This window comes from Macrobrachium nipponense, chromosome 9, assembly GCF_015104395.2.
Source record: "Macrobrachium nipponense isolate FS-2020 chromosome 9, ASM1510439v2, whole genome shotgun sequence".
NCBI classification, from domain to species: Eukaryota; Metazoa; Arthropoda; class Malacostraca; order Decapoda; family Palaemonidae; genus Macrobrachium; species Macrobrachium nipponense.
The window spans coordinates 12,292,257-12,319,284 of NC_061110.1; the positions used below are offsets into that span (position 1 = coordinate 12,292,257).

Consider the following 27,028-nt stretch of genomic DNA (forward strand, 5'->3'; position numbering starts at 1 on the left):
TACTAGGATTAGACCTATGCTGATATTTGACGTACGAGACAAACCTCCGAATTATAATTAGCCTAGACATCATTCGTGAAATCGTCTTGAAGTTAACTGCATAATACTACCTCGAGAAAAGTGAAGTAGAAGTATAAAAGACCGTGTACGTGATAGTCTTGAGAGAGAGAGAGAGAGAGAGAGAGAGAGAGAGAGAGAGAGAGAGAGAGAGAGACTAAAAGTTCATTGTATTGAAGCATGTCTCAAGAAAAGTGAAGTAGGATTTCAATTCAAGAAAGAAAATCGTGTACGTGATATTCTTGACATAGGGGGAGCCAAAACACTGCATGAGCACTCCCCAAATATGTAGTAGACCCTCCTTGAATGGTTATAACAATCGGCCAATTGTTACCAGCATAGAGACGAAGTTATGCAGAGAGAGAGAGAGAGAGAGAGAGAGAGAGAGAGAGAGAGAGAGAGAGAGAGAGAGAGAGAGAGAGAGACGTGCTTAGTGGGGGTCTACGTGAGCAGACGTCATATTTTTTTTCGGCGCGGGTTTGCGCGTGCGATGTTCATCATCTAAGCTTCTTAACGAACGCACGCAAATTACAGTTATTATAGTATCAGTTAATATCATGAATGTTGTCTGGATATAACTTACTAATTTATACGGCGGAATGAGACTAGGTGATGCCCGAGATTAAGGAAAGCAGATGTCCCAAAGGTGCGTAGTACTACCATAATTTGATAATGAGTAGCAAGGTGCTTAAGGCGAAAAATACCATTGTTTCCGTTGAATTTACTTATTACTCATCTGGTTGGTCTATCGTCTTACATAGATTATAACACCGTATATCCTAGAGCCGCATTTATCTTCGTTATCGTCAAAGACTCCGGGATGCGTGACGCAAAGTGCCTCTTGTGAGATATTCCTTCACTACCACTAGCATGTCTTTCCTGTGCTTTATCTTGAGCAAATCCCCACTCAACTCCAGCCTCCCTTCTCATAGTTTCTTGTCCAAGTAGGTTTGGATAGCTGACCCCAAGGATGTGGGAAACATATTAAGTCACCTCCGTATAGACCTATTACTTATAACTGTTCAGTCTAGTGTGAGTGCATTTTGTCATTTAAGGAAAATATAGTTCATGTAGTATCTAGTACTATAATCTATAACCTAAGGTTAATTGCTATTTACTGATTGCTATAACACTGATATAATTAGCTCACGTGTGGTTCTATTGCATTAGGGTCAGGAGATCTATGCCTGTCCAGTGATTTATTCAATACACAAATTTATTCGATTTTTCGTGAGCCTAAATATGTCCAAAAGATGTGAATCTGTATTTGTCACAAAACTTTCGAAATTCGAAGCTACGTTTCTTCTTACAAAATCCTTTTTCTGTGGCAACATTTATCACCAATTAACGTGGAGAGAGAGAGAGAGAGAGAGCTTTTACATAAGGCTTCATTGACCACAACATGATGACCTAAGCCTAATTGATTGCACAAAGGATTGGTTGTTAAACGGCGGTGTCAATTGAGCAAGGATAGTTCAGTAGTTTTATTGAAGATTTGATAGTCTTCAGTATCTAATCTTTTGCATAATAACCTTTAGTACTTCTTTACTGACTTCCGTCTCTCTACTTCTCGTGATCAAACAACCTCCATAGTTCAAGTCCAAGAAGAAGAAGAAGAAGAAGACGAAGAAAAAGGTTGTGGGAAGTGTCTCCCATGTAGTCATGTGATCGCAGTCTTGCACGGTTGGTGTCCCAGTTAAGACGAGAAAGACTTACAACGGTTGAAATATACTTATAAAAACATATATATTTTCGAAATAAGAGGATAAGACCCAGTGCGCGGATAGCGAGAGCAAGAGAGAGAGAGAGCATTTTTGCTTCTCAACTTGGGGAATGTCGTAGCATGTGACAGTTAAAAGGTTAGGTTTTGATATCTAAATGTTCGTAGATTGCTAAGTGCTATATTTGCTTAAATGTAGACATGGATTCCTTGTGCTTTTGTATTTGCAATGCAAGACAAATAATTACAGCTAGGCCTATGTTAACCTGCAACAATTTTTTCTACCTCAGATGCATGTTTTCCTTTAAATAAGTTTTAAAAAGCAACAAAATACAGAATGCTATTATTAAATTCACCCATTTATCACATAAAGAACAGCTATCTCCAACGCGATGGCACAAAAAAAAAAAAAAAAAAAAAAAGCGGAACTAGGCTGATGTCGTTGAGTCGCTCTAGTATTTCCTTTGGCTGGACACCCGGAGAGAGTCATAGACCTTATAAAAAAAGATGAGAAGATGCTCTTTTCAGACCATTACGCCTCGTTTAAACCACTTATGTCATATACATACCCCCTGCCTATGGACTGGCTCATAGTGAGAGAGAGAGAGAGAGAGAGAGAGAGAGAGAGTCGCTCAATTTAGCAGGAAGCACTGAGTGAACTGCTCATCTCTTTAGTACAATAATGCGCTACTTAGATCAACGGAGGCAAATTGGATAATTTGGACACGAGTTAATTAATGTAGTTTGTCCACTGCCTGGGTTCGATCCCATGCACTACTCTTTGGGAAGACGAGAATGGTAACCACTGGACCAGAGACCATAAATATTGTTATCAATGACATTATTATCGATGTGTAAAATATAATAATAAAAATAATTCAAGCTTCCAAAGAATACGGTGTCCATCTTTATAAAAGAGTCAAATATTCTATTTCTATCATTCAGATTTGTTTCAGTAAATGTCGCAATTCTAAATGAATCTTATAATAGCAGAGCCTTGGATAGGACACTGATATATATATATATATATAGAATATATTCCACAGCGTTGCAATAGACCCTGAATTCACACCAGCCAAGATCGTGGCTTCTTTCATTGATATCATATATATATATCGATCTATGATAAGTATATATAGATTATATATTACTTAATAGACCTGAATTACCAGCCAGCGTGGCTTCTTTCTATATATATATATTATATATATATATATATATATATATATATATATATATAAACACTAGTTATCTGTTATCCTAACAGCATACGAAGTGCGAGTTATGTAAACACTGATACCATTATCACTAATGATTTTCAGACTTATCGAAAAAGTTCAGTTGAAGAGATGTCTCGAGATTCTTTGTGACAACGAATTTCGAACTGCTTCTTCTTCTTCATTATAAATTCATTACGACGTCTGGTCACCTCTGTCCAACTTTGGATTTCTCCACTTTCGTCTATTTGTCCTGGCTCTATAAGTTTTTTTTTTTTTCTTTATATAGGTATAGGTCTAACCCACTCACCATTCTCTCTCTCTATCTCTCTCTCTCTCTCTCTCTCTCTCTCCCCAAAGGCCTTGTGCCAGAAAAAAACATTCTAATATTTATCAGTACATTCATTAATGCTACATGGTAACTACCCTTATCTCTTATCATCACAATCACTGCTGTTATCATATCATATGGCGAGACGTGAGATATATAAATGCTGTACCTTGTACTCTGATCTACCTCTTTTTGGGTTATGTGGACCAGATATTGAAAGAAATGCGTATAGGCAGGTCTGTGTAAAATATCTATGTCCATTTAGTCCTAATGCTTATCTATGTTTTGAGCTTTCACGTAGTACAGTTTAGCAAACAGGTTGCTATTCAACGTGTAGGACTTATTCCTGTGTGTGTGTGGTGTGTGTGTGTGTGTGTGTGTGTGTGAAAGTCAGATGGTTGTCCCTTAGGCTGGGCGACAGAATTGGTAAATATTGGCCCTTTTTGAGCTTAGTTTTTGAAAAAAAAAAAAAAGTTTTTACTACTTATTCAGCATTCATGCGCTGTACTTTTCATAATTATAAATCAGAACTACACTTCCTTATTAAAAAATGTAAAAACCCTTCAAAGGTCAAGGTATACCAAACCAGTTGTAGCCTACCGCAGTCGACTAAGTGTGCCAGATACGAATTCATTGCTTACGTCAACAATAACATATTTTAAACTGACGTCTCGGAAGGATCCAGTCTTCGATACTTTCAAATAACTACAAATTCAATTCTGAAACCATGCAACAACTGGCAATAAGCAACGGAAATCTCTTCCCTCCTCTTGCTCCCACTCAAATTCCTCTACTTCATTCTTTTCCCGTCAAAAATATATATAAATATTTTATCAGTTATGAGATAAATTTTAAAAAATCAAACCAGATAGCAACCTTTTATCACGAGCCCGTTTTCTACCACCGTTAAGATTCCAGAGAAAACGGGATTTTTATTGGATTACTTGAGTAAATATGTCGATTTTCAGTCTTGTTCGCTATTGCTTTATACAGATTTGATGTTGGGAAGTTTGTTTCAACTTGTTGCCTGTATATGTTTTGCCTGTGTTATTAGCGACCAACACACACACACACACACACATATACTGAGAGGTTACTAAACAAGTTCTCAATATATTAATCCAAAAAAGGGATATTTACATGCTAAATACATTATCAATGTATTGATCAGATTTGACAATATGAACATAATCAAGACTAATACTATATTAGATTAAGTTTCCTTTAAAAACGTATTTTACTCTTCCTGTATCATTTAAGCACATATTTTAGGAGTCAAGTGACGATGTGACCTAATGAAAATGTCTCCTTCTTAGCAATAATTTTGAAATTGCATAATTTGTTTACGATACCGAATTTACGCGCATTCTTACATAAATAATTAGACGCAAGGTCTGTTCTATACTGCCTCTTTTATCATGAAACAATTGGTCTACTGAAGACATTACACCACAAACTCATTTCTGGTGTTGGTGGTTTGTTTGTTTGTTTGTTTGAATGGTGATTTTACGTTGCATGGAACCAGTGGTTATTCATTTGGTGTTGGTGGTGGTCCAGTAGTTACCAGTCTCATTCCGACAGTGAAATTCCGTGAGGTTGGTCCCAGTTGGGGGTCGAAATAGCGTGGGTTTATGGTCTGATAAATCAATTGTTTATGTCGACCAAAGCGGTATCTTTATGCACCTGGCAGTCAGTAGACTGTATTGCGTCACATCCACGAAGGAAGAAGACATATTGGTCTAGCATCATCCGTAAAACATTTGCTGTAAACACAAGAGTTTCAGGATATCTCATAGTAATAGTTTCCCCAATATACTGGTAAGTCCAAAAAGTCTATATTGGGCGAAGAGAAATCTCCAGATAGGGATATCCCAAAGTCTACCCCGAGTCGCCCACCCCCCCCCCCAACCCCTTCTTGTGTCATTAGCGAAAGGCAATACCTCTGAAAGCGCCAAGGGCCGGGCCAGAGCTAAGCTCGTCCTAATTATCTGAATACGGCCCTCATTTCTGAAGGCCTCCTCCAAGATATTGGATTTCTTATGCCGAATTCCTTTGCCTCTTTATTTTTAAGATTATTTTCCTTTCTTTTTCTTTGCTGACTTCTTTCAACTGGTAAGTTTTTAAGTTCGTTATCATCTGTTTGTTTTGTTTGATATGTAACAATATTTCTCGTCCTCTGCATGGGTTTGTTATCTTCATAAATGGGTATCTGTCTTGTGGAGGATTGTTCTCGGTAATAATAATAATAATAATAATAATAATAATAATAATAATAATAAATAATAATATAATAATAATAATAATAATAATAATAATAATTGAAGAAGAAACCCACAAAATTACTGAGTATAACGTGTTGAGTAAAATAAAATGTAAACACTTATAAGTAAACACGTCATACACAGTAATTTTGTGGGTTTCTTTTTCAATCTTCAGAAGAAAACGGAAAGAAGTTTTTGTTTAGTTCAATAATAATAATAATAATAATAATAATAATAATAATAATAATAATAATAATAATAATAATAATAATAAAATAAAAAGGCAAAGTAACGAGAACTGAAGGGATAAAGCTACAAGATGGGAGCAACATCAAACACATAGATGAGACAGGATACAAATACCTGGGTATAATGGAAGGAGGGGATATAAAACACAAAGAGATGAAGGACACAATCAGGAAAGAATATATGCAGAGACTCAAGGCGATACTCAAGTCAAAACTCAACGCCGGATATATGATAAAAGCCATAAACACATGGGCAGTGCCAGTAATCAGATACAGCGCAGGAATAGTGGAATGGACGAAGGCAGTACTCCGCAGCATAGATCAGAAAACTAGGAAACATATGACAATACACAAAGCACTACACCCAAGAGCAAATACGGACAGACTATACATAACACGAAAGGAAGGAGGGAGAGGACTACTAAGTATAGAGGACTGCGTCAACATCGAGAACAGAGCACTGGGGCAATATCTGAAAACCAGTGAAGACGAGTGGCTAAAGAGTGCATGGGAAGAAGGACTAATAAAAGTAGACGAAGACCCAGAAATATACAGAGACAGGAGAATGACAGACAGAACAGAGAACTGGCACAACAAACCAATGCACGGACAATACATGAGACAGACTAAAGAACTAGCCAGCGATGACACATGGCAATGGCTACAGAGGGGAGAGCTAAAGAAGGAAACTGAAGGAATGATAACAGCGGCACAAGATCAGGCCCTAAGAACCAGATATGTTCAAAGAACGATAGACGGAAATAACATCTCTCCCATATGTAGGAAGTGCAATACGAAAAATGAAACCTAAACCATATAGCAGCGAATGCCCTGCACTTGCACAGAACCAGTACAAAAAGAGGCATGATTCAGTGGCAAAAGCCCTCCACTGGAGTCTGTGCAAGAAACATCAGTTACCTTGCAGTAATAAGTGGTACGAGCACCAACCTGAGGGAGTGATAGAAAACGATCAGGCAAAGATCCTCTGGGACTATGGTATCAGAACGGATAGGGTGATACGTGCAAATAGACCAGACGTGACTTTGATTGACAAAGTCAAGAAGAAAGTATCACTCATTGATGTCGCAATACCATGGGACCCCAGAGTTGAAGAGATAGAGAGGGAAAAAATGGATAAGTATCAAAATCTGAAAATAGAAATAAGAAGGATATGGGATATGCCAGTGGAAATCGTACCCATAATCATAGGAGCACTAGGCACGATCCCAAGATCCCTGAAAAGGAATCTAGAAAAACTAGAGGCTGAAGTAGCTCCAGGACTCATGCAGAAGAGTGTGATCCTAGAAACGGCGCACATAGTAAGAAAAGTGATGGACTCCTAAGGAGGCAGGATGCAACCCGGAACCCCACACTATAAATACCACCCAGTCGAATTGGAGGACTGTGATAGAGCAAAAAAAAAAAAAGAAGAATAATAATAATAATAATAACTGAATAGGTAATAACTCCAATGAACGAATGCAAGGAACAATTTTGCAATACAAAATACTACTGGTTCGCGTTTATGAATCGTGTAGATACAAATTCACATGCATACAGTTGTCTACTGGTTATGGCACCCGTACCACTGGCTGAGAGCTGTAAGGGCGACACTTGGAATCTTTCCCTCTAAATGGGAAAGGTTATAAATGAAGAGAAGAAAAATTATATACCTCTGTATATATATATATATATATATATATATATATATATATATATATATATATATGCATACATATATATACTACTGTCTCTGTAGTATATATATTTGTGACTTCTAATACTATGTTACAGTCCTTTCGTCAATGGCTTGGAAATAAAGTCGAAACCGGTCAGGACCTACATACACCCCACCTCTTGTTCTTCACCTGTGGATATGTGCCATTGCATTCTCTTTCGTTTCATTTCCATTTCACATTAATGAGGTCACAGCGAAAACTGCAAAGGTAGTAGGCTCAGCTGTGCCTAGCTATTGTCAACCTTTTCAACTTGGAGTTGGGATGATGGGATCCTTTACTCTCTGAACAAAGCTTCTTAACATATCCCAGGCCCTCCTGACCATTAACCCCAGATTCTGTCGACTATCCCTCCTATACTCTGTTTTTTTCCATCTGTCCAGCCGCCTGTGGTGTTTTCGCATGGTAGCACTGCGTTCCAGGCTTTAAATAGTTACGCTGAGTAAGTTTAAGGTAAATAAAAGGATATCTGGGTGTACATTTGCAGCTGAAAAGTGTTTTAATAATTTACTGTATGCAAATTACACCGTTAATATGCGAAATAGGATATTATTATAAATGTTGAATGTAAGCTGAATGTATCTATAGCCCGGGATGCAGTGTTACCATACGCAATCACCACAGGGGTTGGGCAGATGGAAAAAAAACCGAGTATAGGAGCCCAGAACTGTCAGTACAAGCAAGTAATTGAAGAGCAAAGCAACTGAATCCAAGAGAAACTGGTGCCCTAAGCTCGACATTACTATATAGCAGATTCACATCAACCGTGCATCTGATGTCTAGGCCCGTCCCTTACGACGCTCCTGATTGGCTGTCGATAAGCCAGTCACAGGGTTGGAAACTCTCAGCCTCTCGAGAGAGTTCACATAGGCAGAATGTATGTTCCACCTCTCCTGAGGGATACTTTTGAAAGACGTATCCCTCAAGGAGAGGTGGAACATACATCCTGCCTATGAGAACGAGGAGCGTCGTAAGGTGTCTGGCCTAGACATCAGATGCAGGGGTGATGTGAATCTACTATAGACCCTCCAGAACTGCCAGGCCACCATGGTCTTGGGAGAATGAAATGGAATGGTTACGGGTTATAAAATCTACACCAAAAGCCAAGGATTGGGACCAATGAGGTTATTCAGCGCTGAAAGGGAAATTGAAAGCAGAAAGGTTTGAGAGGTGTATCAGGAGTGATACTTTGCACCCGCACTATGAAACAATGGTTAGGAGAAGGGGGAGACCAAGATGGGAGAAAGGAAATATGAATGGAGGTACTATAAAAGGTATGAGACTACCCTAAGGGCTGAAAGGACGCTGCAAGGCACCCTTAGTAATGCCTACAGTGCACCACGTGAGGTGCACTGACAGCACTATTCCCTTACGGAGGATCTGGGCAGGCCACACCAAACAGGTCAACAGGACCACTCTCAGCTGGCTAACGACCCTCGAAATGCTTGAAGGTCCTTTTCCTGACAAGCACATTAAAAGCCCTGTGTGGTTTTTTTTTTATCTATTTTTTTTTGTCAGATGGAACAGATAACAGTGAAGTATACATACTGCCTATGATTCACCACAGTGACACCTTCAGTTCTCAATGCCGTCTCAGTTATTTTTATTCTAGTCATACATACATATATCCGTTGAATTCAGATATATTTCGTTAGAGCTGAAATAGACCAATTCTTACCACTGCATAAAAGACCCACCCTCAACACACAGGCAAGTACTTGTATTTTGGGGGTGTAGACTCATCCTCAATACAGTGGTGAGCCCCTATAGTTTGGAGTGTAGTTGCATCGTAGATTCAGAGGAAGAAGAACAAGAACAAGAAGAAGAACCCTATTTATATGGAACAAGCCCACCAAAGGGGCCACTGACTTGAAATTCAAGCTTCCAAAGAATACGGTGCTCATTTGGAAGTAAGAAAGGGTAAGAGGAAATGAAAGAAAGAACGGGTGCAACAGCCGTGTGCACGAGAGTAAATAAAAGTAAAATAAGATGTATAGGAAATATTGCAGACAGGTAAGCTTTTGTAAGCTTGTTACATTTGCTCACACACACACACTCTCACACACGTGAGCACTTGACTTTGCCAGAGAGCTGGAGATAAGCACCTTCTACCTTACTTTGATGAGAGATATACCAGTGAGATAAAAGATCATGAAAACAATCGATAAGCGCTCTCGAAAGAGCCAAGGTATAAACATGCATGACAAAGAATACCTATTATATTTTGGGGTCAGAGTGACTGGTTATCGATGAGGGAATTTGGGCTCTATAGAAAGAATGCGTGTGCTTTTCATTTTAATATTTTTATATGCTTTTAAACGAAATGTCGTTCATTTAGTATATAAAATATATTGCAAATGCTTTAATAAAAGTTCTGAATATGATTTTTTGACGAAAGTTACACGTTTTCAAAATAGAGTTTTTAGAATTAACGCATATATCCCGCAGAAACTTTAGCATGTTTTAAATAAATAATGCAAATTCTTAAAAGAAAAATATTGCACGTTTTACAAAAATGCTCATAGAAATATTGTATTCTTTTATTAGAAATGTTAATTCTTACGAATATTTCATATTTTTTTCAAAACTGTTTTTCGCAGAAATAGCACAGATTTTTTTTAAAATAATGCAGATGATTTACAAAAATTATTGACTGATTTTTGCAGACATATTTTTTCATAGATATCTGGATGCTTTTACATAAATATTTCATAGTTTTTTTTTAGAATAAATTTGAAATACATTTTACAGATATAGCCTGTATGCTTCAAAAGAAACATATGGCATGATTTGAAGGAGGTATTGTTCTTATCTAAAGGGGAACACATTGATCTGAATTCGTATCCCGATTCTAACCCCAAAGTAGTAAACCATTTAAGAGGAATATCTCATAATAATTGTTGATCCACTTCATCTAGTAATTACGCCTAGAAGTGACATTTAGATAACTCTTTCGGCTATCTCAAAATCTACGGAATTCATTTTACTGCCGGATAATTCTCGACTATTATTTGTTTTACTATTATCTTGAAGATAACTGATGTCCTTTCCTGTTGTTATATCTAACCCAGAAGATTGGAAGATTACTGGAGTGCTTGTAATCTTTCATAACCAAACTGTAAGGGTGGAAGACGAGTAACTATGTTAATAACATGGGAATATTTTCTTTTGTACACCAGAGGAACAGGGATCGAGGTGATAAGCACAGAGTGTACCCAGGACATTCAATGACCTTTCCTAGGAAGGTTTCAAGTTCAAATGGCGTACTGAAGGTCACTGGACTGTGATTCCACTTTCTGAAGCTCTCACGTCAGAGAGGGAAAGGCACGATGGGCACTCGGTTTTGCCTGTAAACAGTGTTACCACCTCAATCAGTGTTACCAGCTCAATCAGTCCAAGGTAGGCAGTGCGCACGGGCAGACGGACCACACTCGTGATCATCGTCCAGCCACAAAATTGGTAACAGTGTCTGCCCGTCGCGCATCTGCCCCTCGTGTGGAACGGGGCTTCAAAAAGATTTCAGGGTTATGGTCACTGGTTTGCAAAAGGGACAGTCACGACCATTCAGTCTCCTGACTGAGGTAGCCAAGTAGAGCGCACTCTGTGAGAAGCGGAGTAAAAAATAGGTTATGAATGAGGTGTGTTCTCCACGAAAGCCCGAGCAACAAAAGCCCAGCTACTTGAGATCACTTCTGGGACGACTGCCCTTGCTAAGATGACTTCTTATGGAAGAAGATCTTTTCCTCCTCAGGAGCAAGTCTCTTGACGAATATAGCTTCTTTTGGAGAGAGAGAGAGAGAGAGAGAGAGAGAGAGAGAGAGAGAGAGAGAGAGAGAGAGAGTATTTTTGGAAATGGCCACCGGCCCTGTACCTCTATCCACCCTTGCTACTACCCACAGCAATTCACTAACTATCAGGTATCAGGTACACAATTCACCACTTAGGCTAACAGACACACCACGAATATTATTCAGGAAACGGACTTTAATCCATTTCCTCCACATGGGATCGGTTTCAGGTCTCATGCTTGTTGACAATAACAAAGAAGTAATAATGATATTTATTCATTTAGAGAGCAGACGTTACTGATAAACTTCGAAATGTACAAAAAGGGCTCTGAGGCGAGGGTGAGTGGCACTAACCCAGTATGTATCTAATTTTTTTTTCAAAGTACACGGCAAACTCACTCTAAGTAAAGTAGACGGCTGCACGAAGATACCGTTTACTAATAATTTGTCGACCACGTAATATCGAAAAGTGTGTGTATAATACTTTGATCCCCGAGGGGCTAGTACTAAAGATGGCGTCCCAAGGAGCTTCCGCCATGTTTAGTACTACTACCACCTAGGATTAGGTGACGCGTAGATAAAACGCCAAATCTGGTATGGATTTACTGGACTTTGACAAAGTTGGATACATACAGAGTTAATACCAGGGTGAGTTATGTTTCGAGGTTAGGAAAATGGATCAGAAACCCAACTGGGTGATCTGACATTTCCAGGTGATACACTATACTAAACTGGTCACTGTGAAGAGAAACTGCAGAGGCCAGTGATGAGTTTGAAAATGCCTGTAAGAAAGTGGGAAAATAAGGTTACGAAGGTAAGTGTGAAGTAGGAAGGTGGAAAAATGAATATTGATATGAATGGTTGAAGACGGGAAGGAGCAAGTCTGTAGTAGCATTTTTGAGTAAATATATAAAAGATAATCACGAATGAGAGGAAAGGTATAACAGATGACACTGTTTGGGAGAGTGGTGTTTTTACGTCGTATGGAACCAGTGGTTATTCAGCAACGGGACCAACGCCTTTACGTGACTTCCGAACCACGTCGAGAGTGAACTTCCATCACCAGAAATACACATCTCTCACTCCTCAATGAAATGCCAGAGAATCGAACCCGCGGCCACGGAGGTGGCACGCCAACACCATCCCGACTACGCCACTGAGGCGCTAGAAGATACTGTTGGAATGCATGAAGTGACTGTTGAGCCAGTTCTCCTTTATGGAAGTGAGGGATGGATGTTGAATAGGAATGAAAGAAAAAAGGAGGAAGGTGTTCAGGAGAGGTTGGACAGCAAGATACAGAGTTCCAGATAATACAGGAGATGAAGTATTTGGTTCTAAACCTGGAACTGGGAGAAAACAACACAGAAGGCATGCTGCAAAAACCCTTCAGTAATGCCTCCATTGCACCCCGGGGGTAGATAGATTGCTATAATTATAGATTTTGAGGCATACATGCCAAGCACTGGGGCAACTAAGGCCATTCAGCGCTGAAACGGAAATTGACAGTGGAAAGGGTTTAAATGGTGTAACAGGAGGAAAACCTCAAAGCAGTTGCACACGAATCAATTGTTAGGAGAGGGTGGAAAGTCAGACGGAAGAAAGAGAATATGAACAGAGGTACAATATTGCAACTAGGGGCCGAAGGGGCGCTGCAAAGAACCTTAAGTAATGCCTACATTGCACCGCATGAGGTCCACTCACAACACTAAGCCCCTACGGGAGCACCCCGGGGGTGCACTGATGTCACCCCTACGGGGCTATGATAAACGATTTAATATGATAAGAAGTATGAAACAGAAAAAGTTTCTTTTCGATAAGTGTAAAAAAAAAAAAAAATTTATCTCATTGTCTTGTCCTCAGAACAAGTGGACAAAAACCATTGTTATCATTTTTCTACGAATTTTTTTTTTTCATTCACGTCTATTTTTTATTTATTTGACGCGTCGCTTATTTTCCTATCTCTATAAGGGTTATGTTAATGATTTTAAAAAATACAAAATGTCATTTTTTTAAATCTATAATTATAAAGTGGTCAACCGCTGAAAACCAGGAAGTAGGACAGAGGCCAATCACTGGGACCAATGAGAGCATTTAGTGCTGAGAATAATGTTGGAACAATTGTTAGGAGAGGGTTGAGGAAAGTAAGAAAGCAGGAAGAGAATACGAACGGAGGTACAGTAAAAGGAATGAAAGGGTTTGCAGCTAGGGACCGATGGGTCTCTGCAAAGAACTTGGAGAATTAAGATCAACCAATTAAAAAAAAGGGTAATATTACTTTAATGGGACTTTTGATTCCACGAAGTCCTGTTAGATTATTTCAAAATTTATCAGATCAAACATGCATACAGAAAATGAAACAAGAGACCATTCGCTGGCAAATATACAAACGTTGCTGATAAGATTAGGACGACTGAGACTATTTGAAGAAGGCTCGAGGCAGGCAAGCCATTCTCCAGTCACAGAGAAGAGGGAAGAAGAAGAAGAGGACTCCTGCAGGTGTCTCCAGGCTCCCTGCATCGAAGACCTTCATTTGTTTATAAGTCAAGATACGGGGAATAATAATTCAGCTCTCAACAGTTCAAAGGTGGTTCTTGCAGCGCTTGCAAATATAGTAGTGCTCGAAATAGTTGAGTACTCCCGTTAACGGTAACTGTTGCGCTTCTATAGATTTAAAAGTCGGGCAGAAGACTGGAAATATAAGTTCCAAGTTCCGGGATGGTGAAATAAGTCGTGAATGGACGATTGAAGATCTAATGTTTACAGATTATATACAGCGCTGGTCGGTGGTAGTGAAGAGATTTGCCAAACATACAGAAAAACGTGAAAAATCTTGGTAAAATAAAGATGTATGCAATGATTGCGAGCAACTTAATGATTGTAAAAGAAAATATTAAGATAGAGCAATGAATGTTGGTATGGGCTTTGAAAAAACAGAAGTGGTACTTCTAGAGAAGTGAATCACTGAATATGAGGCCAAGTAAAATGTGGACGAAGAAACTGTGAAAAGGTTCTCGCAGGTGACAAAAATGGATCGTGCTGTGTAGGATATGAAATCTGATGCTTGCTAGGCCATTGTTATTAAGCCTACGGGTCACATCACAATTAAATTTACACCGTGGATAATGTACTGTAGTCCATGAATGAACCTATTTAACATATTAAATAAAATTTATAGTACGGCATAAATTCTTGGTACAGAAAGTGTTTTTGTTTTTTTAATTTATCGGGCAAGTGATAGCATTAGCCTAAGCCACTAGTCCTATCCTTAGCTCAACTTACAATTATCAAGACGCCTGTCTTACAACTGAACAAAAGGATGCCGAATTATCTTTAACTAAACATAAACAATTATCTATAACTAAACATAAGCAATATGCGCAAAAATTAAACACAAATAAACACCTACCATGGAGGTTTTGCCTCCATAACCGAGACTGTATAACTTAAGCCTAGACCGTTGAATGCAGTTCTTAACGCCATACATTATGAAGTTTGACTTACCGAGTACTCAAACAGAGTCCATATAGGAGCATGAAGCAGCTAGACGCATAATCCATTGAGAAAGATTGGCTATCATTTATACATCTCACTCAAACACTGACACTGACTACCAAACACTGGCCAAGCGAGTAATGATAGCAGTAGTAGTAGTAGCGGACTCTCCGTACAAGGACTCTTAACAGAACCGTTATGACACTACATACTCAGATAATCCTGTGTCATTTGTTCCTAACACATTTTTCATTAATGTAATAATATATATAGAATAGAGGAAGATAACCCGGTAAACTGAGTGTATAAATCATATGGGTAAAAGGAAGCGTAAAAACAGAGGTATTTGTGTGGAAGTACCTTGAGAAGAGTGTGAATGACTGAATATAGACACATTATACTTACACATTATATATTTTACTTCTTACAGATTACTGAAAGACAACGCAGCTACTCCTGAAGGCACTACGTTTTAGGAAGAAAAAGAAGAGTCCTCCAGGATGGAGAACATCGTCCTTCACGCCCTTCTCAGCCTGAGCTTCAACGATCGCGGACCTGCTCCTCCAACCGTTCCTCCGGGAGAAGGTGCGCCCTTTAAGACATTAACGCCACACCACAGAGCCCTGGGTGTTTTCAGTCCTATACATTTCATAAGCATGAACTAAAGGTGTTCTCTGGAATAATAAATCTGTTTTACCTCTGCTTTGATTGTCTTTTGCGTGTCAGATCATTAGTCTCACTTTCTGTATATCCAGTATGCTACGACTCCTTCGGGTGTTTTTCCCTGGGGCCGCCCTGGGCAGGTACTCTGGAACGCCCTGTGGCGGCCACGCCGATGGCTCTGAACGTGACCATGCCCGTCTTCTGCCTCTACACCCCGAGTGAGCCGTTCTGTCAGGTGAGACTTGTTTTATCCACTTCCTCCCCCATTCTCAAACGCTGCTTTGGATAGTTATTTGTATTTTGAACCCCTTAGAACCATAACAAGCCACTGAAACGGATACCGTCATAGTTTATCATTTATAAAAATGCTTCATATTATGCCATGATTATAAGTAATTGGTTTAACTGAAATTGCATGATTTTTGTGAAAACTTTCCTCATAGTCAAGTAGTTTAATTAACAAATCCTCCTGGAGTTATATAGTAATTACGCTCTGAAGTTTTAATACAAAACTCATTTAGAAAGAAAAAAAACCGGGTTATTTTAACTTTATTTCATCTGCATTTTATTAGGAGATGTCTCTGCGAAAAATTGGAGATCTCTACAATACCAGTCTGGACCCAAGCGCACCACTCTACGTCATAACTCACGGGTTAGAAATGAGTATTTGTTAATATTTAAGATTCCTGGCCTTCATTTATTTGTTATTCATATTCTAAAACTTCTCTCAATTATTAGTTCTTTAGTGTTATACATATTTTTGAATAAATATTCTTTATCATTTTTACTTGCAATTCTCGAAGGTTTCAATGTTCTTCGCAGACTCAGTTGTCAAAAACTACGAATGATCTTTAGACCAACTGAATTAAGTCAAGCAACGTCTTTGATAGTTAAATGCCAGAACTGACGATCTCTACTATTCGTACCTTTTATTTCCGATGCATCGCCATCGATTACCTGCTTACCAACAGTTATATGGAAACAGCAGACTTGAAGTGGATGGTGAAGATGAGGAACACCCTCCTAAAAGTCTCACCGAACATCAGCGTCATAACGGTGGACTGGTCTGCAGCTGCCCACCCACCTTACGCCCAGTCCGTCTCGAATATTCGAGTGGCTGGGGCAGTGACTGGGTACCTTCTGCATCTGTTAGTTGTAAGTGGTTGCTTGAGTTGTTTGTCTGTTGTAGCTATTGCTGCTTTAGGTTAAGATGGCCTTATGCCAGTACTGTGAGTGTGAGGTCTTCTGCAATAGGCCTAGGCGTCCCTTGAGCCATAAAAAGTTCTCGTACTTTAAGACGACTGTAATACTGGTTCTCTGATTTATAATGAATGCTCTATCTCTCTAAGAGAAATCTAACCTGCGTTTTATGTCATGGAAGAAATACTACGACGTTCCCGTGTCAAACATCCACCTTGTGGGGCACAGTCTAGGAGCACACTTCATGAGCTATACCGGACTTTTCGTCAACGTGACCACAGGACAAAAGGTACGGTAAAGGGACGGATATCTAAACTAAGTATAAAGAAATTAAATGAAGAATCTCAAAACACTAGCATTATACAGCATTCTTGCTTTAGTAGTACCAAGTGATTTTAATCTTTCGTTTTGGATCTGAAGGTAGGGCGCATCACCGGCCTAGACCCAGCGGGACCATATTTCGTCAACACACCACCAGAAGTCCGGCTAGATCCCAGCGACGCTGAATTCGTTGATGTCATCCATACTGACATTCCAAGGGAGGCTTGGGAAATAAACAGTAAGTTTTTGAAAGCCATCTTCTTCAGATTATTAAGAATATAATAAGGTATACACGTCAATTCCGTCAAACTTTGACATATTTTCCTCTGATTTTTTTTTTTTTTGAAAAAGATGCAAAGGCCTTTTCTTAGACTTAAGAATCTTTTGTCTCATTTCCTGGGCCTTTTGAAGCTTTCTCTGATCTTCATTAGCCTTTTGAAGCTGGCCAATTTACCCTGGCGTTTGGAAGCCTTTGTCCAATTTATTTAGACGTTTCGACCTTTCGCTGATTTCCCCGAGCCTTTAGAGACCCCTTGTCGATTTTGTTTAGCCTTTAGAAGCCTTTGTCGATTTTCTTTAGCCTTTTGAAGCCTTTGTCGATTTTCCTTTTACATTTAAAAGCCTTTGTCGATTTTCTTTAGCCTTTTGAAGCCTTTGTCGATTTTGTCGATTTTCTTTAGCTTTTGAAGCCTTTGTTGATTTTTCTTTAGCTTTTGAAGTCTTTGTCGATTTTCTTTAGCCTTGTGAAGGCTTTGTTTGATTTTCTTTAGCATTTGAAGAATGTCGATTTTCCTTAGCCCTTGAAGCCTTTGGTCGATTTTCCTTTAGCGTTTGGAGTCTTTGTCAATTTTCTTTAGCCTTTTGAAGGCTTTGTCGATTTTCTTAGCCTTTTGAAGCCTTTGTCGTTTTTGTTTAGCCTTTTGAAGCCTTTGCCGATTTTCTTTAGCCTTTTGAAGCCTTTGTCGATTTTCTTTAGCCTTTTGAAGTCTTTGTCGATTTTCTTTAGCCTTTTGAAGTCTTTGTCGATTTTCTTTAGCCTTTTGAAGCCTTTGTCGATTTTTTAGCCTTTGAAGCCTTTGTTGATTTCTTTTAGCCTTTTGAAGTCTTTGTCGATTTTTTAGCCTTTTGAAGCCTTTGTCGATTTTCTTTAGCCTTTTGAAGTCTTTGTCGATTTTCTTTAGCCTTTTGAAGCCTTTGTCGATTTTCTTTAGCCTTTTGAAGCCTTTGTCGATTTTCTTTAGCCTTTTGAAGTCTTTGTCGATTTTCTTTAGCCTTTTGAAGTCTTTGTCGATTTTCTTTAGCCTTTTGAAGCCTTTGTCGATTTCTTTAGCCTTTTGCAGCCTTTGTTGATTTCTTAGCCTTTTGAAGTCTTTGTCAATTTTTTTAGCCTTTTGAAGCCTTTATCGATTTTCTTTAGCCTTTTGAAGCCTTTGTCGATTTTTTAGCCTTTGAAGCATTTTGTCGATTTTCTTTACCATTTGAAGCCTTTCTCGATGTTCTTTAGCCTTTTGAAGTCTTTGTCGATTTTCTTAGTATTTTGAAGCCTTTGTCGATTTTTTAGCCTTTTGAAGCCTTTGTCGATTTTCTTTAGCCTTTTGAAGTCTTTGTCGATTTTCTTTAGCCTTTTGAAGCCTTTGTCGATTTTTCTTTAGCCTTTTGAAGTTTTTGTCGATTTTCTTTAGCCTTTTGAAGTCTTTGTCGATTTTCTTTAGCCTTTTGAAGCCTTTGTCGATTTTCTTTAGTCTTTTGAAGCCTTTGTCGATTTTCTTTAGCCTTTTGAAGTCTTTGTCGATTTTCTTTAGCCTTTTGAAGTCTTTGTCGATTTTCTTTAGCCTTTTGAAGCCTTTGTCGATTTTTTATGCCTTTGAATTCTTTGTCGATTTTCTTTAGCCTTTTGAAGCCTTTGTCGATTTTCTTTAGCCTTTTGAAGTCTTTGTCGATTTTCTTTAGCCTTTTGAAGCCTTTGTCGATTTTCTTTAGCCTTTTGAAGCCTTTGTCGATTTTCTTTAGCCTTTAGAAACTTTGTCGATTTTCTTTAGCCTTTTGAAGCATTTATCTTTCAACGCCTTTTGTTAATTTTCCTTAGCCTTCTAAAGCCTTTTGTCGATTTTCCTTGGCCTTTTGCAGATTTTCTTTAGCCTTTTGAAGCCTTTGTCAATTTTCTTTAGCCTTTTGAAGCCTTTGTCGATGTTCCTTGCCCTGTTGAAACCATTGTCAACTTTCCTAAGACTTGAAGATTAGATTTTCTTTTTTTTTTACATTTAAAGCCCTTTTAGAGTTGTATTGTAAGTACTTTAAATACCATATTCCTCCACACTCACCCTCCGTCCCCGCCCCCGCCCCACATACACGTACACACAGCCTCAAAAGAAAAATTTTATGAGTTATTAAAGGGAGAAAGCTATATTCTTCGTGGTCAGAAAAATAGACCACTTTGTCAACTGCAAACTCAAGCCATTTGTCAGCAGAATCAAGTCAAATTCTTTGGAAATGTAGAAAGTCGAACCTTAATTACATGAAAGTAACTACTGAAAGAAAGTCAAATCCTTTCCCAATGGAAGAAAGTTAAACCCTTGAGTAGTTTGCCGATGGAATAAAAGTTGAAAACTGCCAAAAGACTGAAGTTGAATTATTCATCGGAGTAAAGCTCCATTGAAACAACATTGAACCATTAATGTCAATGGAACAACGTTAAGCCCTTCGTTATTCGTGCAACTTACAAAGAAGATCATCCTGTTATCAAAGAAAGTGCTCTCTTTCGATTTACATAAAACATCTTTGTTGAAAACAATGAAGCAGTATCTTTTCCACATGGGCTATAAATCTCTCTCTCTCTCTCTCTCTCTCTCTCTCTCTCTCTCTCTCTCTCTCTCTCTCTCTCTCTCTCTCTCTCTCTCTGTGTAACTCCTTTCCATTAAATGGTGTAACTGTCGATTCTTATACGTTATTTGTTGTTATTGTCTTTATATTACTACATTTTGTCTTTTTTCAATTGCTTCGTTGAGCGGGAATTTAATAATAATAAAAATAATATTGGTTAAGCTAACCGCTGTCGGTGAAACGGAGTATACTGTCTCCAGACAAAATCGCGTCGCGTTGCGCAAGGAAGGAGGGGGAATGGCGGACGGCTGGCTGATCGGAGGAGACGTCTCGAGTGCTTGTGCTCAAGACTCTTGAAGGGAGAAACAATAAACAGACTCAAAATAAACAGACCACCTGTATATTTCAGGAGAGGATTCGCTTGAGAGGGTCAGTACGGACGGAGGTTGAAGGGGGGAAAAGCACGTAGGTGGTAATTCATGATGGAATGTCTAGCTTCGAAATCTGACATATTTGCCTGAAGTTTCTTTTAAGAATTGTCGATTGTTCGAATTTTGAAATTCATCTTCGATAAATGATGTAATTAGGTCCATATTCTATGCTTAACTTGCGGTTTGCCCCCTTTTTTTTCTTCTTTTTTAATCTGCAATAGCCTTATGAGTCTAGAATTCTACCCTATTGACACACGAACAAGACACTGGGAAAGTAATGCTTCTATAATAATCAAGACAGAATGTGATGCTTCTGTAAACTGCTAAACCGCGTAGAGCTTAGAAAAATTACAGCGTCGTCAGTGCACTTGACGTGGTGTACTGTATAGGCATTACTATATTATAGAGGGTGTTTGCAGGATTGCAGAGTCCCTTCGGCCTATACTCTGTTTTTTTTTTCATCTGTCCATCCGCCTGTGGTGTTTTTGTATGGTAACACTGCGTCCCGGGCTTTAGAGTTACGCTATGTGTAAGTTTTAGGTAAATAAAAGGATATCTGGGTGTACATTTGAAACTGAAAAGTATTTTAATAATTTACTGTATGCGAATTACACCGTTAATATTCGAATGTAAGCTGAATGTAACTATCCAAAGCCCGGACGCAGTGTTACCATACAAAAACACCACAGGCGGATGGACAGATGAAAAAACAGACAGAGTATAGTTGCCAACCTAAATTCCATAAACCATATCATTCTAAAAGGTTCCAACAATCCTGACATGACAGTACAGGCCATTTTGGGACCATGGGTTTTTAATCTTTCGATTTTTATACAGAACTGGGGCTCCCAGACCCTGTTGGTCACCTGGACTATTATCCAAACGGTGGTTTCAAGCAAGCAGGTTGCGTCACCTCCGCCCACGCGCGCGCAGAGGAGAAAAAGAGCTTGGCTGATGGCGTCTTCTCGTACATAGGCTGCAATCATCAGAGGTCCCATGCATTCTTCACCGAGTCCATCTTATCCAAGTGATTATTCCATTCCGTTATTATTTTTTACGTCTCATTGAATGTGGCTGACAACATTTCCCCTTTAAAACTATGGGCTCGAAGGTAACCTATGACGTAGTCCTGCTACTTTGTCCACTTCAACTTAAATTCAACACTGCTTTATATATTTTCCCAAACACATTTCAATAAGTAGCGTTATGAACGTAAAGTCTTACCGAAATTCATCAAAACAGATGATTGAAACGTCACTGAAAACTGCTTATCACAATTTCTGTTCTACCAAAACCTTAAGAATGAGTCACTCATTCATGTTTCCCTTCCAGATGCCAATATTTAGGAGTCCAATGCGATTCCTGGGAACAGTACACTCAGGGATTGTGTTGGGGCTGTTCCAACGGCCAATGTTCAACAATGGGCTTCCACGCGAAACCCCTAGACCGAAAGCAGCTACCTGCTAACGGCAGGCAAGAAAATAAGACTGAAACTGACAGGAATTCTGAAGAATCGTCTATTAAAATCTATTTAGGGACAAACCCAAGATCTCCATTTTGTGGTAAGTGATTCACCCTATTCGACTGGGTGGTTTTTATTGTTTGAGGCCCCGGGTTGCATCCTTCCTCCTTAGGTGTCCATCACTGTTCTTACTATGTGCGCTGTTTTTAGAAGCACACTCTTCTGCACGAGTCCTAGAGCTACTTCAGCTGTTCAGCATCTATAGTTTTTCCAGGTTCCTTTTCAGAGATCTTGGGATCGTGCCTAGTGTTCCTATGATTATGGGTGCAATTTCCACAGGCATATCTCATATCCTTCTTATTTCTATGTTCAGGTCTTGATACTTATTCATTTTTTCTCTTTCTTTCTCATCTACTCTGGTGTCCCATGGTATTGCGACATCAATAAGTGATACTTCCTTGATTTTGTCAATCAACGTTATGTCTGGTCTATTGGCATGTATCACCCTATCTGTTCTTTGCCTGATCCTTTTCTATCACTCCCTCAGGTTGGTGCTCATACCACTTATTACTGCAAGGTAGCTGGTGTTTCTTGCACAGGCTCCAGTGGAACGCTTTTGCTACCGAATCCTGTTTTTTTTTTTTTTTTTTTTTTTGTGCAAGTGCCAACATTCACTTGCTATGTGGTTTATAGTCTTGTTTTTCATATTACACTTTCTGCATATGGGTGAGATTTATTTCCATCTATCGTTCTTTGAACATATCTGGTTCTGAGGGCCTGATCTCGTGCCGCTGTTAGCATTCCTTGTTTCCTTCTTGAGTTATCCCCTCTGTAGCCATTGCCATGTGTCATCGCTGGCCAGTTCTTTAGTCTGTCTCGTGTACTGTCCGCAATTTGGTTTGTTGTGCCATTCCTTACAGTCTGGATTAGGGTATCTATTTCCTTGATGCTCTTACCATACAGCTTGATATCGTCCATGAACATCAGATGGTTAATTTTGTTGCCTCCTTTCTTAAGTTGGTACCCAACGTTCATCTTCTGCATTACTTTTGTCATGGGAACCATGGCTACTACGAAGAGTAGTGGGGGCCAGTGAGTCGCCCTGGAAAATCCTTTTCCTGATGTTAACCTCTGCAAGTCTTATTCCAGAGCGTATAAGTGTTGTATTCCAGTTGCACATAGTATTTTTTAGGAAGCTGCTGGTGTTTTCTTCTGCCCCATATATTTTCAGCCATTCTACTAGCCATGTGTGTGTTATCATGCCAAAGGCTTTCTTGTAGTCAATCCATGCCATGCTTAGGTTGGTTTTCCTCCTCTTACTGTTCTTCATTACCATTTTGTCTATCAGGAGCTGGTCTTTTGTGCCCCTACACTTCCCCTACACTTCCTTCAGCAGCCTTTCTGTTGGTGGGGATACTTGTTAGTAACTTCATTATTATTATTATTATTTTGTTTTAACACAAGAGGAATAGATGGCAGAGTAAATACAGGCGTAGCATAGCTGCATGACAACGCCTGTGTATTTAGTGAATTTTGTAATGGAAAAGGACCAATTATGAAAATGTGGTCATTCTGAAAATATATTACAGACAGACCTTAACCAAAGCACGGAAATTCTACACCTGGTTATTTTTTAATACTCAAAACAATAAATATTTACTTTTCGTATAGATCAAGCCATTTAAATTATTCAATGCGGATACAGAGTCTCTATACAATATATTTTCCCCGTTTATGGAAAAGAAAACAAGTAGCTAAAGGATGTGAAAATCATATTTCTTTTGATAACATAAAAAAAACACTATTATTCACTATTTTAAGAATAGTAAATGTAAGATATCTTTGACTTTCTTTTTAGCCGAGCAATATCGCGTGACCGTAGTCACATCAGACACACTCGAATCGCAGCGGGGTGGGGGCGATGTAGCAAGATTCACTCTCAAGCTGAGAGGGCAACATGGAGAGCACATCATCCCTCCTGCTGAGAAGTAAGTTTAGCAAATATTTTTTTCATTTTCTTTTAAATTTACGAGGTTGTTATGACTTCTGAAACGCTTTATATACTCTGGTTATGATTTGCTGCAGTCGACTGGCTACCAGATACAAGAGTAAACGGCGAGTTTATTTTTCAGGTAATGGTGATAGGTCTACTGTCTTTTGCTGGGAAAATCATCATCATCATAATTATTATTACTATCAGAAATAGAATGAAAGTAAGGTTTTGTTATTACTAAAATTGACCACAAACCTTTGCAGTCTGATACGAGTATTAAGGAATAAAGGCGCAACAATTACAGCAAAGATGACTGGAAGTACCATTGTACCTTTTTGTTTCAAGCTAATCACTGTCATTAGATCAGTAATCATTAGGAAATAAGATTGATTCAATATTCTTAACTACTGTTTGTATGTCGCCAGTCCACGTAAATCAATCAATGCTCAATTACTCAATTTACATCGTGTTAAAAACTGCTTTTTTATTTGTCACAAATAGTTCAAGAACGGTAAATTTACATCTCCAATTGCTAGTTTGCAATTGTTCTATTATCTTAAGGATACCAGAAGGAGTACTTTGCGATTTTCGACCATTTTTCCGCACTGAAATGTGACTGAATAGCAATATACACTGGCACTATGTGTAGGACAATCATAAAGGCTAAATCCTTACCGAACAGGATGAAGGCACCCTCCTCCCATCGTTGAATAAACCAAAACCTCAAAGGGCCAGCGAACCTCACGGTGAAGAAACCAAATTAAGGTAGATCCACAGTACTATTCCGCGGCGGCCTAGACTATGGCAGTTGCGGTTTTCTATGGAGTTTTACCTCCTGAACAAGAATTTTAAGTAATATTTATTCGGACGACTGTAATTAACCCCCGGGGGCCAGTACTAAACACGGCGAAATACATTGGACGCCCCAATCCCTAGTGGATGTCGTATCCGCGGTTACGTTCCTTGCAGTCCGTGCGGAACTATTCTGTAGAATTACCCAAATTAAATTTCCGCCAAAAGGAAACCAAACTCCAAAGATCTTATTTTTTTACTCTCTCTCTTCCAGATCCGTATTCATCGAACCCGGCAGACGCCAGTCTTGGGTTGGGTTCGCCTCTCACCTGGGTCCTTTGAACGCCCTACAAGTCGACTACGAGGAGGACCAGGGTCTCCTCCACGCCCTCATTTTCAGGTTCAGCCCTCCAGCGCTTTACGTCGAATCCTTCGTCGTCGACGAGTTGTCGACGGGAGTGACGTAAGGAACATCTTGTTTGTATTTGGCAGATGGAATTGTTCAATCAAGTCCTGTCTTTTAAAAGCTTTCTTTTTTTGAAAGTAAGTCTATCATTTGTACCCTTCTTCCTTCAGTCTTTCTGGGCTAGAAAAGGGTACAAGGTTTGCATAATTATTTTAATATTGTAAAAGGATGTTTGTGCTAATAATATGGAGCAAACTGAGATGGTCATAATTTTAATAGAAAATAAAAATTGTATAAGGGGAGCGCCGATGCCATAAGGCCCCATTATAAAGTAAGTGACTGTTTCTACCTCATCATTGAAGAGACTTGCTTCAAAATTTTACCTCTTATTCTACAACTAATAAAGAAAATTCTCTCGTGGGGAAATTTAGAAATTCGACCTCTAAGTTCATTGGTTCTGCAGTTAAAAAAAAATCATGACGTGGCTTCAAAATAAATTTGCAAAATTAAAAGTTGCACAGACAAGCGAATTTTTAGTTTTGAAAAAAAAGTGAGTTTTGAGAAAACAGCAAAAGAAAAATATTTTTGGACTTTCAAAAATCCTGAGAGATTCTGGACATCTAGTGCAAGTTATCCTTATATCATTATAACCCATTTCTCTGACACGTCCGGTAAAGAGAATGGGATCTCTTAGTGGGTGACAACTATGTCTGAATAAATTTTTTAAAAGTAATTTTACATTTTTTTTAACAATTTGTTATTCACAGTGCCGTACAAGCGATGAACAAAATTATCCATGAACCAATCTAAATTTTTTTTTTGGAAAAACTTTTCTAGATGTTTATTTACGTATAAAACAGTCCAAAACAATGTATAACTTAATTGATTCTATCCTGAATTATTCATACAGACATTTTTTACGAGTCATTTTTACAATTTGTGGTTCACAGTGCCATACAAACGATGAACAAAGTCAATAAACCAGTCTAAAAATTCCTTTTAGCATTATCATTTCAGTTGGATCTTGATAAATGATTGTTTAATTTATGTCATATATATATATATATATATATATATATATATATATATATATATATATATATATATATTATATATATAATATATATATAAAGCTGAGAAATTATTTTTAGACAATTTTTATCAGAAGCATCTAAATTTCAATAGACAGGATTTTCCACAATGCATGTTTTCTTCAGGTTAAATGATTGTGCAGTTTCTTCATTTTCATTGCATTTGGTAATGTCTTCCATTATCTTGGTTTTCAGAACAAGTTTCGAATTCTGTGGCTCCAAAATGCAGGCTGGAGAGTCTCACGTACTATTTGCGGATACGCAATGTCCTCGGGAAAGCTAGGTTACTACAGAGTCAAAGTATATAGGGTCTGCTCAACTCGGCAGTGGGGGCGGAGCTAATACTGTGATGTCACAAGAGTAACACTTTCCCGTGCTTCTCCATTGATATAGCTTTGACTCTGGGTTACTACATGAGCAGTTCGAGACGACTATATTCTCATATTATGTTTTCACCTCTTATAGCCCTCAGATTTCGTGACCTATATAAATTTTGGGACGTTTGTACCCAAGGGTTACCAAATTTTTAAATGCTGACATAACCACACCAGGAGAATCTGTTGGTGTCTAACGGCACCTTTTATTGTCTTGTCACCAGTTTCAGTGTCAAGTAGCTAATAATGTTGGTAAGGCTGAAGTTGTGCTTGTGCAAACATCACTTAGAGATAATCTGTATGATATTGTTACTTAAACTGGTGAAATGTTATGTCCCGGATTTAAGATTTGACGACCTAACATGCCATGTTAGTTATCAAGTAAGCTTAAGTTCTATACTTAACGAACACAGTGTTCTAAAAATGATCACAGACTCTGATAGAGTATACAAGTCCATTGTTATGCTGAAGGTGATATGTTTATTCGCAATTCTTGTTTGATATGACTCTATTTTACAAAATATACATTACAGTTGTTGAATTGTATTGATCTAGTACGCCATTTACTATTTTTATATAAGCCTCTTGTAATATAGTTTTTTTTGGAATAAAATTGTCAAATAGA

At 38.5% G+C, this 27,028-nt stretch overlaps 1 protein-coding gene across 2 annotated transcripts; it reads left to right on the forward strand.

Annotated features, from left to right (window-relative positions):
* Nucleotides 1-1,735: 1,735 nt before the first annotated feature.
* Nucleotides 1,736-27,028, forward strand: LOC135218475 (pancreatic triacylglycerol lipase-like). Of its 2 annotated transcripts, none has more exons than XM_064254802.1 (12): nucleotides 1,736-1,916; nucleotides 15,281-15,435; nucleotides 15,606-15,748; nucleotides 16,086-16,165; nucleotides 16,485-16,668; nucleotides 16,895-17,002; nucleotides 17,134-17,272; nucleotides 21,123-21,312; nucleotides 21,618-21,847; nucleotides 23,606-23,735; nucleotides 24,807-24,995; nucleotides 26,225-27,028. In XM_064254802.1, exons 2-12 carry the CDS (start codon nucleotides 15,351-15,353, stop codon nucleotides 26,310-26,312), a joined length of 1,566 nt encoding a protein of 521 aa, XP_064110872.1. In that variant the 5' UTR covers nucleotides 1,736-1,916; nucleotides 15,281-15,350; the 3' UTR covers nucleotides 26,313-27,028. The 2 variants fall into 2 exon arrangements, with proteins under 2 accessions (XP_064110872.1, XP_064110871.1); XM_064254801.1 differs by lacking the exon at nucleotides 1,736-1,916 and adding an exon at nucleotides 13,786-13,942.

Coding starts and splice junctions, on each gene's coding strand:
- LOC135218475 (XM_064254802.1), top strand. CDS start 15,351: ATGGAGAACATCGTCCTTCACGCCCTTCTCAGCCTGAGCTTCAACGAT. Junction 17,003..17,133: donor ACGTGACCACAGGACAAAAG/GTACGGTAAAGG, acceptor TTGGATCTGAAG/GTAGGGCGCATCACCGGCCT. Junction 17,273..21,122: donor GGAGGCTTGGGAAATAAACA/GTAAGTTTTTGA, acceptor ATTTTTATACAG/AACTGGGGCTCCCAGACCCT.